General features: G+C 44.0%; 2 protein-coding genes across 15 annotated transcripts in view; one reads left to right on the forward strand and one right to left on the reverse strand.

Annotated features, from left to right (window-relative positions):
• The window catches only part of ENOX1 (ecto-NOX disulfide-thiol exchanger 1), a 280,345-nt gene extending 271,065 nt beyond the window's left edge, over positions 1-9,280 (forward strand). For all 12 annotated transcript variants that reach the window (XM_083624672.1, XM_083624674.1, XM_083624673.1 and 9 more), the window contains 3 exons: positions 3,316-3,418; positions 5,616-5,701; positions 8,386-9,280. In XM_083624672.1, the coding sequence (XP_083480798.1) occupies positions 3,316-3,418; positions 5,616-5,701; positions 8,386-8,517 (321 nt within the window). In that variant the 3' untranslated portion in view covers positions 8,518-9,280. The remainder of the gene's footprint in view (positions 1-3,315; positions 3,419-5,615; positions 5,702-8,385) is intronic.
• The window catches only part of DGKH (diacylglycerol kinase eta), a 764,231-nt gene that overhangs the window by 344,428 nt on the left and 406,944 nt on the right, over positions 1-12,859 (reverse strand). The gene's annotated exons all lie outside the window — the stretch shown is intronic.

Below are 12,859 nucleotides of genomic sequence, written 5' to 3' on the forward strand. Positions count from 1 at the left end.
AGGCAAAACTAAAATGTTAGCTAGTTTGAGAGTAATTTCTAAAACACGCTAGGTATGTGGAGGCTCTGGCAGTGATCATGGTTCTCACAGAAGCCACACGATGAATTAAGTCAATCTGGGCATGAGCTGGTTGTGTTGAAAGCTTTGATCCAGTCAGCTCAAGTTGTGACCCATCAAGCCCAACACTGCCCACCAGCCATATAAAGTAAAGTAAAGGTACCCCTGCCCGTACGGGCCAGTCTTGACAGACTCTAGGGTTGTGCGCCCATCTCACTTAAGAGGCCGGGGGCCAGCGCTGTCCAAAGACACTTCCGGGTCACGTGGCCAGCGTGACAAAGCTGCATCTGGCGAGCCAGCGCAGCACACGGAAACGCCGTTTACCTTCCCGCCAGTAAGCGGTCCCTATTTATCTACTTGCACCCGGGGGTGCTTTCGAACTGCTAGGTTGGCAGGCGCTGGGACCGAGCAACGGGAGCGCACCCCGCCGCGGGCATTCGAACCGCCGACCTTTCGATCGGCAAAATGACCAGCAAAATGCTTAACTACTGCCATGTTCTTTGCAGTCCAAGCTGGGGGGAAGGGGCGGGTGCAGGGTGTTGCAACTGTGATGTAGTGAATTGAGCAGAACGGAAGGCAAGAGGTGGGGGGGGCACTGAATTTTGGCCTTGCACAGGGTGCCACTGAAATTTGAGACCCAGGTCCGCCCCTGTTCCTCATACAGCCACACTGGTTTCTTTAGATGCCTCCCACTTTTCTTTCTTGTGTGCATTTGGGCCTTCGATATTTCACCTTTAATAAACTCCCACCCCACTTGGATTGCCTTTTCTTTGATTATTTCTGACCACATTGAGATATCCTGTGTTTGGGCAATAATTTTTACAATGCAGTCTATAACTTAGAGATTTATAGAGATGCCTATGAATTAGAGATTTCCTGCCCTTTTATAGTACTACAGTTCCCAAGATGCTGTAAACAGCAGCCTTGCAAGCTAAACAAGTTTCAAAACTGTTGTGTTTTTTTTAAATGTAATATAGACTATCCTAGACATCAACATTGATTTCTTCTTAACCTGTTGATTCTGTCGTTACATATATGAGCCATTTTCTTGCAGAAACAGGTTTTGGTAAATGCATTTCTTAACTGAACGCTTTTCAAACAGAGGTGCTATTGTTAACTCAGTTTGTTATGGAATTCTGAAGCTATGACCATCTCTACAAATACAGGTGCTTCAGTGTTTGGGGGGTGTCAGCCCATATTATCTCTGCAGCAAAGGGAGCAAAGACAGATAGGTTCCCTTGAACAACTCTTATTTATTTTAATGGTGTGCAAAAGAGCTTCCCTGTGGATTGGGCTCAGTGTATGGTAATGCTGCGTCCGTGAGCAGCAGAGCAACAGGAACGGGGTTCTTTGCTTGCCTCTGCTACGTATTATTCATAACAGAGCAAGAATAACTTAAGTTCAAGGCTCTGCCTGACAGTTGTGAAGCTATTTCACGAATGGCTGGCCAGCTGCATATGGAAATATTGGTTCCAGCTAGCTGCTTTTCGCATTGTTTGAAGCAGCCTCTCACCCGTTGCCTTCTGCAGCAAGGAAAGCTAAACCGAAGGGGACTCTCGGGCCTCCTGGAGTGGATCTCAAGCCCCTGCGATGTTGCTCTGCTGGCATGTCTGAGCCAGTAACCAACCCCACAAACAGCACATGTAGGAGAAATTGCAAAGCACAAGGGGCAAGTCATGTTGCTGCTGACCTTTAAAGCCCTAAATGGCCTTGGTCCTGTATACCTGAAGGAGCGTGTCCACCCCCATCATTCTTCCCAGATGCTGAGGTCCAGCGCCGAGGGCTTTTGGGCAGTTCCCTCACTGCGAGAAGCCAAGTTACAGGGAACCAGGCAGAGGGTCTTCTCGGTAGTGGCACCCGCCCTGTGGAACGCCCTCCCAGCAGATGTCAAGGAAATAAACAACTATCCGATTTTTAGAAGACATCTGAAGGCAGCCCTGTTTAGGGAAGTTTTTAATGTCTGGTGCTGTATTGTTTTTAATATTCAGTTGGAAGCCGCCCAGAGTGGCTGGGGAAACCCAGCCAGATGGGTGAGGTATCAATAATAAATTATTATTATTATTATTATTATTATTATTATTATTATTATTATTGCTACTTCATACTCCATTTGAGGATGGCTTGGCTGCAGTGGCTCCTTGTTCTTAGTGTAGCTCCAATTGCAGCTGCTTAAGCCAAGGGTGCAGATCATCCAGCCCATAGGTCAGTCTTGGCCTGCTAGGGAGTCCAATTTGACCTGCCAGGCTATTTTCCCCAAACCATGCTCACCAGTCCATCAGCTGATGACATGGGTGACATCAGTGGATGGGGGCAATGCAGGATTCCTGCATTGGCTGTGCACACTGTTGCTTCAGCCAAGGCAGCAGGATTTCAGGGTTGCCAACAAAGGTCCGTATAGTTAAAGCTGTGGTTTTCCCAGTAGTGATGTATGGAAGTGAGAGCTGGACCATAAAGAATGCTGATCGCCGATAATTGATGCTTTTGAATTATGGTGCTGGAAGAGACTCTTGAGAGTCCCATGGACTGCAAGAAGATCAAACCTATCCATTCTGAAGGAAATCAGCCCTGAGTGCTCACTGGAAGGACAGATCATGAAGCTGAGGCTCCAATACTTTGCCCACCTCCTGAGAAGAGAAGACTCCCTGGAAAAGACCCTGATGTTGGGAAAGATTGAGGGCACAAGGAGAAGGGGGCGACAGAGGATGAGATGGTTGGACGGTGTTCTCGAAGCTACCAGCAGGAGTCTGACCAAACTGCGGGAGGCAGTGGAAGACAGGAGTGCCTGGCGTGCTCTGGTCCATGGGGTCACGAAGAGTCGGACACGACTAAACGACTAAATAACAACGACAACAAAATAATCTGCATTGTTTTGCTGCTGCAAGAGCAATGCATGAGACAAACTGAATTACATTATTTTTACTTGCCTTGATTGTGAAATCATCCATGGTAATCTTGAGGTCTTAGCTAAATTTGCTGAGGAAGGTAGCAAATCCTAAAGAGACAATTACACAATCTGGACCTTTTCCTTCCTCACCTCCGAGAAAGAAAAAAAAGAAGAGACAAAGCTGACCTAGTTTGCAATTGGGAACAGAGAGCTTCCGGAAACAGATCAATAACTTATAATTATCTTTCCTGTAGTTGTAAATTAAAGTAATGATCTTTTTTTTATTGAGATTAAAAATGCCAGCAATACTTATTGAAATGGATAAATCCTACATAAGCACCTCTTTTATTTAGTTTTGTTTGTAAACTTTATAGGAAATCAATGTGTTGACGGTACCAGTGGTCAGCCAAGACAGAGAAAAAAATCCTGAGAAGCGAAGCCAGCCACTAAAATCAGAAAAAGAGGCCCTGTTGATAGGTAAGGTGACCTGGGCGCCATTTCTGAATCATAACATCGCCTGCAGCAAACCAGGGGTGGCTGTGCAGGAATTAGCGGCCCTGAAACCGTGTCTTATAGTGTGAGAGACAAAGAATGTCATTGTGAACAGATACATTTGGTGAATAACACTGCAAATGAAAGCATCGTTGCAACATTAAGCATAAGTATAAAAGAATTAGATCAGTAGAAATGGCACAATCAGTGCAGAGGTTGCAGGTGTGTCCTAATAGTTTGATTCACCCATTGCTTTTTAAAAAAGGATAAGTATACCCTACAGCAGCAGCAGTTCAGGTTTCAGTGCAGACTGGGCAATTGAAAAATGACAGCAGAATAGTTTTTCTTCCTTCCTTCTTTCCTTTCCTTTCTTTCTGCATATAGCCTTTGCCTTCTCAAACGCAACCTGTCCCTGGCTCTTTTAGATTTTAAAAAAGGTGGGTTAAGAACCACAAAATGCTTGTGCATACCTAAAACTTGTTCTACTGACTCTGTTAGGTAAAGGTAAAGACCCCTGACCATTAGGTCCAGTCGTGACCGACTCTGGGGTTGTGGCGCTCATCTCGCTTTACTGGCCGAGGGAGCCGGCGTACAGCTTCGGGGTCATGTGGCCAGCATGACTAAGCTGCTTCTGGCGAACCAGAGCACTGCATGGAAATGCCGTTTACCTTCCTACCGGAGCAGTACCTATTTATCTACTTGCACTTTGACATGCTTTCGAACTGCTAGGTTGGCAGGAGCAGGGACCGAGCAACGGGAGCTCACCCCGTCGTGGGGATTCGAACTGCCGACCTTCTGATCAGCAAGTCCTAGGCTCTGTGATTTAACCCACAGTGCCACCCACTGACTCTGTTACCAGTGCTTAATAGTTGAGCTCCTCTCTCCTCTTCACCAACTTGCCTGTACAACATCCCTTTGTATGTCCTCAGCGGTTTGGAGCCAGACAGAATAGGTGCACATGCATTCACAAGAAATCCAGAAGAAAATCAGTTTGGGTCAGAGAGATCCCAGCACTTTGGCCAAGGAACCAAATGTCAGATAATTCAGGAAGAGTAGCCATTTTAGTCTGAGGCAACATCATGACAATAATCTGGTGGCACCTAAAAGATGCAACTTGTTTTTATGTGGACTGTATCATTTGATGTGGAGAAAGAAAAAGGCAGGGAGAGGAACTCTCTGGACAAAAGCACACACTACCAGCTTCTTCTGGTAAGATGTTGTCAGGGAATTGCCATCGGGAGAACAGGAGGTGAAAGGGCTCACTGAGGTTGGGAGAGACTTGTCAGCTGAGGAGGGAACCAGCAGAGGGGGAGGAGGAGCTCCAAGGGAAAGTGAGTCGGAGGGTTGGCTCAGAGACACTTCCAGCGATAACAGTGGGGAGATTTCAGGACCTCCTATAGGGACACCTACTCCGCGCCGGAAACTGTCGCGCCGAGAGTCCAGAAGACGCGTTTCCGTTAAGGAGCTTTTATGCTGGAAGAAGTTCCGCAAACGCCCACTGTCGGATTCTGCCAGCGACTGACGGAGCCATGCTTATGGAGCTCCGTTACAGACAGAGGTTTGGGCACTCAGCCAAACTCTGAGGGACTAGGAATTTCACGCACAAGCAGCTCATCATCCCATCACAGATGTGATTCTTTTTTCTTTTTCTTTTTTACTAAGGAATAAGTAATACAAATAAGACAGACAAAATGGGTAGTTTTAAAATGGAAAAATAGAAACCCGCCTGGAAAAAATGTTTCTGTTTGCCCACTAATCTGGATTAAACACAATCCATGCTGAAATTATTAGAGCAATTCAAGACAGTGCAATTTTGGATGCATTTGGTATCCAACATTTTCATGACAAGAACAACTGAAGAAGAAAATGCACAATATTCTCATTTCCATGCCTACAATTTTTTATTGGCAAATTAAGCATTAAACTGAGAGCTGAAACAAATGCCTCCAGAAAGTATTTGCTGTGAAATCTTCCCCTTCATCTTGGTCAGCTGGTGGGGAACCGTAGTCATTGTTGAAAAGTGAGTGATTGCTTTTAAATGTGGTCGTCCTAATTGTTTAGCAGATATAAGTGACCTAATGTTAGTAAGAAGCAGGCATGGTCATATTCAAACCTTATTTTGTTTTGCCATGTTCTGTTTTGCCTAAGGAAATGTTCAAGCTTTGTGTTTGTTTTAATACAGGTATCATCTCTACCTTCCTTCACGTCCATCCTTTTGGAGCTAATATAGAATATCTTTGGTCTTATATGCAGCAGTTGGATTCCAGGGTAAATTGAATTCACTATTATCAGTTTTGGGGTTATAGAAATATAAGATTGCGTGGAACTGTGTGGAGCAGATGCAGGACAGAGGCAGAAATCCTAGCCATTCTAGATCAAAGAACTGTCCAAAAGATGTATTGAGTCCCATTCTCTACTGTTTTTGCTGTAAAAGCAAATTGATTAATGGGCACCCTTACATACATAGCCAGGAGCACCATTAAGATGATTCAATCTGTCCACACAGTCCAGCCAAACATTTGTCACAGCTCCTCAGTGAACTTGCCCCTTGAGGGATGAGCCACACTACCTGCTGAAGGGAAGGGAGAAACCCCCCAGCAGCTGCTTCTCCCAGTCTGGCCATTTTGCCACTGTCTGTTTTAACAGGAGTGGCCAACATGGTGCCATGCTGATACTGTGAAGCACAACTCCCATCCGTTTCAGCCAGTATGGGCAATGCTCAGGGGTTGTGGGAGTTGTGGTCCAAAGCAATTGGATGGCACCATGTTGGCTAGTCCTGTTAGACTCAAGTCAGGTAAGATTTGACTACCAAAAGTGTTACCAGGATATCTGTTACTCCACTCCCTTCAGACACCAACCTAATTTAGATACGTGCTTCCAAGCAGGAATAGCTTTCCCCACTGTTACCATGACATCCCTAGTTCCCATCCCTAGTTCATTCACAGATGAATGCCAAGTAAACCAGTGTGGTGTAGTGGTTCAGAGCGGTAGTCTCGTAATCTGGTGAACCAGGCTCGCTTCCCCGCTCCTCTACATGCAGCTGCTGGGTGACCTTGGGCCAGTCACACTTCTCTGAAGTCTCTCAGCCCCACTCACTTCACAGTGTGTTTGTTGTGGGGGAGGAAGGGAAAGGAGATTGTTAGCCGCTTTGAGACTCCTTCGGGTAGTGATAAAGTGGGATATCAAATCCAAACTCTTCTTCTTCTTCCCTGCACTGTTTGCTGCTGTTGTGATGGGTGGAAAATATGTGCATTTCACAACAAAATAAAAGCAGACGTGCAGCCATTAAGCCCTGACAGAACCGGCAAATGTCACGAAAGCTTTTGAACAGTGTTCTCCTGCCGGGAATCTCTGAGCGTTCAGGCTAGGACAGCCAGAAAAAGGTTCCCATGTGTCAGAGGCAGCAAACGTGGCTACAAGGTCCCTTTCAACCTTACTCAAAATTAAGGTGTAATGCACCAGAGTAATATCTGCGCTGGGTGATTTGCAGAACTGCCCACCTCTCTGCATGAATTCTTCAGAGGGCATTAAAGGAGGGCAGATGAGAGAATGTCAGTGATGCAAACAGCTCTGCCTCAGCCATTATGGCAAGGGTCCACAACTTCTCTGGGTTCAGGCGTACCTGGAAATCTATGAATTGTGACGGTGATATATCTAATTAGAGCCACACAAAGGGCAGTCCCGTTCTCACATTGCCACCTTCCGGACCTCTTGAGGAGGTACATGGAGAAGGGCCTCAGATGACGATTGCAGAGTCTGGGTGGGTGCATACGGTTCATTGATCTGACTGCTCATGAATGCAGTTCTGCTACTCTCAGCTGCCCAAAGGTACTTAATCTCTTAAACTCCAGTGGGTGCAGAATGCTGCAGCGAGGCTCCTCACGGGGTCTCTGCCATGGGAGCATATTTACCCAGTGCTTTTCCAGCTGCACTGGCTCCCGGTGGAGTACAGGGTCAGATTTAAGGTGCTGCTTTTGACCTTTAAAGCCCTTCACAGCCTAGGACCCACGTACCTACGGGACCGCCTCTCCCGGTATGCCCCATGGAGAGCCTCAAGGTCCATAAATAGCAACACCCTAGTGGTCCCGGGCCCTAAGGAAGTTAGATTGGCTTCAACCAGAGCCAGGGCCTTTTCAACTCTGGCTCCGGTCTGGTGGAACGCTCTGCCTCATGAGACCAGGGCCCTGCAGGATCTGATTTCTTTCCGCAGGGCCTGTAAGACAGAGTTGTTCCACCTGGCCTTTGGCTTGGAGCCAATTTGATTCCCTCCCTCTCTCTCTTTTTTCTTTTCCTTCTCCTCCTGCGATGAGGCTACATTTTAATATTTTAATGTTTCAGTATTTTAATGTTGTATTTTAATTTTGTTTTTAAGTTGTACTCATTCAACTTGTTTTTATTATTGCTTGTAAGCCGCTCTGAGCCCGGCCTTGGCTGGGGAGGGCGGGGTATAAATAATAATAATAATAATAATAATAATAATAATAATTATTATTATTATTATTATTATTATTAAACTATTTTGCCTGTTCTCCCAAACACACCTGGTCAGTGGTGGGAGCAGCCAACAGCAACTTGTAGAGAGAAGAGAGGAATGAAATCTGTTCCTCACCACCACCACCTGAAAAGCACAGTGGCCTTTGAAATTTGTATTCTTCCCAAGGACTACTGCAAATGTTTTCATCTGATCTGCGGAAGATTTGGGGGCTTCAACCCTTGCCTCTTGTCTGAGGCCGGTTTTCATGACCTCTGAAGTTCTTATTCAGCGTTCTGTAGACATCTCTAAGAGAAATACAAGAGATATCCCTTAATTACTGGGTGGGGGAGACGTATCAATTAATGGCATAAATTGCCCTAGACAAACGATCATGAGAACCCACCCCTGGCAGGATCTGAGCATATCCATCAATTATTTGAGATCACAAGTGTTTGCTGTGTTTTCTTCTTTTTCCTAGATCTCTGCAAATGAGATAGAAACGCTTTTGATGAGGCTTCCACGCATGTTTAAGCAGGAGTTTTCTGGAGTAGGAGCAACACTGGAGAAGAGATGGAAGTTCTGTGCCTTTGAAGGAATTAAAACAACTTGACTGTGGACGGGAATGGAACTGTGTCGGGGGGAGAATGAGGGGCATGGCAAGGGCGAGTGGAAGTATTAAAGGGCAACCCTTAGGTTTGGCATACACATTCCCAGAGTGCTCCAAGCCTGGTTTTAGTTGCATTTGTGATGTCCTCTTGTGAAAATGTAGTTGTGTGCCAGTTCCAATAAAAAAGGGGAGGGGGAAACAAGACTTCTGAAATGTGACAGTTCTGTTTCCTATGAAAACTCAAAATTAGCTCACTGAGCCAATGAGAAGAATTTTCGGTTACTAAGCTCAGCGATATAAATGTAATATGTAGTAGATCTTCCTCAAGTTCCATTCCTGAGAGTCTTTCTGTTTAGTAAGAATACAAAAGTGATTTCACAGTAAGAGAAAGTATACCAAAAGCAAACTTGAAAATGTGTCTCAACGGTTATTGTATTTTGTAAATTAAGTTATCTCCTGTACCAGGGACTTTTGCCTTATTGCTAGAGGCCTGAAAAAAAATATGTGATTGGATTCCTTGAGAATGCTTTATCCAAAATATTATTTTTCTATTGTAACTATTCTCCGTTCTAAGTTCATTTAACATAGATTACATATCGATTTTCATAAACATGTAAATAACGGAGGAAGTCAGTGTTATTGTATTGTATTTGGTATGTAACATTCAGGGTTATTGCATCCAAAAATAAGTATCCAGTTGCATTACTGTTATGGATTTTATAGCAAATATATTAATTTTTCCCAATAAATAGGACTTCTACCATAATGGCTTTTTCACGAGCTGTTATTTGATCCCATCTTATTAAAAATCCCAGTTCAGTGTAATACCATTGCTGCCTTTCTGTTGCAGCAGAAGCCGGAGATCCCATTCATTCTGCTGCTGTGCGCCAGACGTCTGTGTTCTAGTAGGGACAGAATAAAGTAACGTGAGACTGGATCCAGGGACTGAGAATGTTCACCAAAGGAGCCTTTCACGTTACCTATTTTTTTGCTGAAATGAACAAATTCTATCTTACCTATCATCCATCATTCATTTAACTTATATGCTGCCCTTCATCCGAGGATTACAGGGCAATTTACAGCATAGAAACACACAAATACATAGCATAATAACAGGAAAATAGCCCACCCATCCCCACAGTTTAAAAGGCCATGTATGGTTTAATCAGCCAAATACCTAAGTTGCTTTAAAACTTCATCATCCAGATTTCCTTTTTAAATTAAAAAACACGATATGAAACATATACATTGCCACATTATGCAGGATATCTAGAAGACCATCAATAGTTGTTTATAGCCTTTTCTTTTCCAAGTGAATTTTTATTGTTTTCCTTACATATTCTTTTCCAACAAATTGTAATAGCACCATACATTCCCTTTGACTCTGCCGAGTCGCGACCCCCCTCCCTCCCCACAACTGGTATATTTATCCTCTTTCCATCACGCACATCATTCTCATATTAGTACTATTATACATTGGAGGTATTATGTCAATCCTGCTAGTGTCTTGACCTCTTTACAATTCTTCTTTAAATATTCAATAAATTTACTCCAGTTATTTTGGTATCTTTGATCTCCCTGGTCCCGGATCCTCCCTGACAGTTTGGCAAGTTCTGCATATTCTGTCAACTTCGCCTGCCACTCCTGAATAGTTGGTATATCTTGTACTTTCCATCTTTGGGCCAGAAGGGTCCTCGCGGCAGCTGTAGCATACATGAGCAAATTTTGATCTTCTATTTTAATTTCTGTTCCTATTAAGCCTAATAGACACGCTTCCGGTCTTTTGGGGAAAGTATATCTAAATATTTTTTTGAGTTCATTATAAATTGATTCCCCAAAATTTTTTACCTTATCGCAGGTCCACCACATATGGAAATAGTCCCCACCTGCCTTTTCAAAGTAGGCTAAAGAAATATATTTGTTGCCTTAAAGTAAGAATTGTCTTTTTCTGAAAGCATAGTGTATTAGAATATTCTATTCAGGGAACAGCCATCAGAGAGAGAGAAAGAGAGAGAGAAATCTCACTGAAAGGTAGATCCTTGTTTTGCAAAAATAATTAGAAGTGAAAGACCCCCCTTCCCTCAGTGGATTATAACAAAAGGAACGTTACAAAAGGTCTGCAAACATGTTTGTTTATGGTAATTTCCATGCTAAAATTATAGGGAACAACTTATGACAGCCAGTTACATCGGTTTCTCGTTGCAATTATGACAGTAGAGGGATGTGTTAGTTTCCATTTTGAAAAATGTCCATATGGAAAATTTACTGCATTTTGGCCTCACACATTTGGAAACACCTGCATGTGGCATCCCCACGACTGGACTCAGCTCATTATTTCTTATTTTAATCAGCAAAGGGAGGGGACTATATTTCAGTGGCAAGAGACAGCAAAAAAAATTACACTACAGGCATATTTGCTGAAATGATGCCAGGTGGTAGCTGAGAATCAGCAGAAGAGTGACGGTGTTTTCATTTTCTTTTTTTTCCCCTTTTTTTGGCAATGTGCACTTTGGAAGCTGAAGTCTTATTTGTGTGCAGAACATGTGCCATGTGGTATAAGAACACAAGGCGCACTTCTTGTCCCCACCACCTCATGCTACCATCTGCTGTAGCTACAATAAAATATCTGTTTTATTGGACTCCCATTGCCATGGAACCACGGTAACCGCCCGTTTCCAAATATATTTATTTCCACCCATGAAGGAGAAAGGGAAGTGTTACTGTGATAGGAGATTTCTACAGTACAAAAATCCAGAGGAAAATTCCCCTTCCCCAGTGACTTCCCATCAAGTATTTAGTGAGCCACAATATTGTGAAATCAGCTCTCAGTATCCCTCCAGGCCTACTTAACCTGATCTATTTTGCATCTGAGGAAGCAGCATGGGTGGGCTCGTTCCATATTGCTTGCTCTCAATGTGAGGGGGGAAGGAAACTGGAGGAAAACGAATGCCAAGACATGGCTAAAAAGCAACACGGGCAGCTGGTGTAGTCTATGTGCCAAGACGATGAGGTACAATCAGCTCACCCCTGGCTCACATGTTGCCCACCTGGTCTTAGGCAAACCACTTTCAGCACAACAACTCCCGTCTGCCGCGCAAGTCTCCTCCACCTGCTCAAGGTGTGCTGTGCCTGTGTCAGGAATTTCGGAAGAGATGCTTGCCGAGCAGAGTCAGGCACGCACCTGCCCTGTTCCTGCCTCTCCGTGCTGAGCCAAGAACTACTGGGATCACAGACAAAACGGCTTATTTATAGATTGACTTGAAATACTTTATTGTCACTTGTACAACTTGTATACCGCGAGATTACACGATTGGGAGCTCAGAGCCACAGCGTATGAATGTGCCGCCATCTTGGAAGACAAACGGACTATAAAAGTAATGGTTATTTTATTAACTGTCATGGTCACCCCGAAATCTCCGTTTCAAAAGAGAGAAACTAGTGGTGCTCAGAACCCCCTACTTGAAGCAACAAGCAAAACACACACACACACAAAACCAATAAAAAACAAAAGAGTAAGCAGATACACACACACACACACACATACACACACACACTTAAAAACAACAACGGAAGGAGCAAGGTGTCTGGTGTTACCATGTTGGAAACCCCAAGTTAAAATCGTAAGACTTTATCAAATAAGGGAATCACTGTGGAGTGGAGAGCTCCTGTGTCCCCTTTATGTGGCTGGATCCCTTGGGCCTTTGCTCCAATCTGGAACCCGATCAGGTTCTGACACACATTCCAAACCATCCCTCGAATCTTACACAAATGCTGAGTTTCAATAGGTTTATTCCTCGGCACAGAGGAAGCTGCTGGGGTCAGACTATTTGAGCATTCGCTTTGGCTGGCAATGGCTCTCCAAGGCCCTCCCTTACCCTGAACAAATGGAGATAATTTTTCCTTGCTAGCTTGCTCCCAATTTACAATATTTTAAGAAGAGTTTGTTCTGCTCATGGTTTTATTTCTTCCATTTCATACAGATAAAAGAGGGGAAATATGGGCCTTGTGTCAAACTGCTTAGTCCGAGGTAAAATAACTTACTTTCATCTTCTCTGGGAGTTTCTGACCCAACTCCATAAATCCCTTCTTGCACCCATTACCTCCCAGTCTAGCAAGACTCATGTAAGTCCTTCAGCTGCTTGTTCTCCTCTGCGTCAGGTGCCTTTAATTAGTTTGTTATGTAATTTGTTTTCCTGGAACTCTTATGAGTAAAATTAATTGCAAAGGAGGGAGGATCATCTTATCAACCCACATAGTAAAATAAGTAAAATATGTATAATGACAATGTTCCATGTACAACACATTTACATGCAAATGGCCACCCATATAATTTACAAAGAAAGCC

Source organism: Podarcis filfolensis (assembly GCF_964270895.1).
Source record: "Podarcis filfolensis genome assembly, chromosome: 7".
Lineage (NCBI taxonomy): Eukaryota > Metazoa > Chordata > Lepidosauria > Squamata > Lacertidae > Podarcis > Podarcis filfolensis.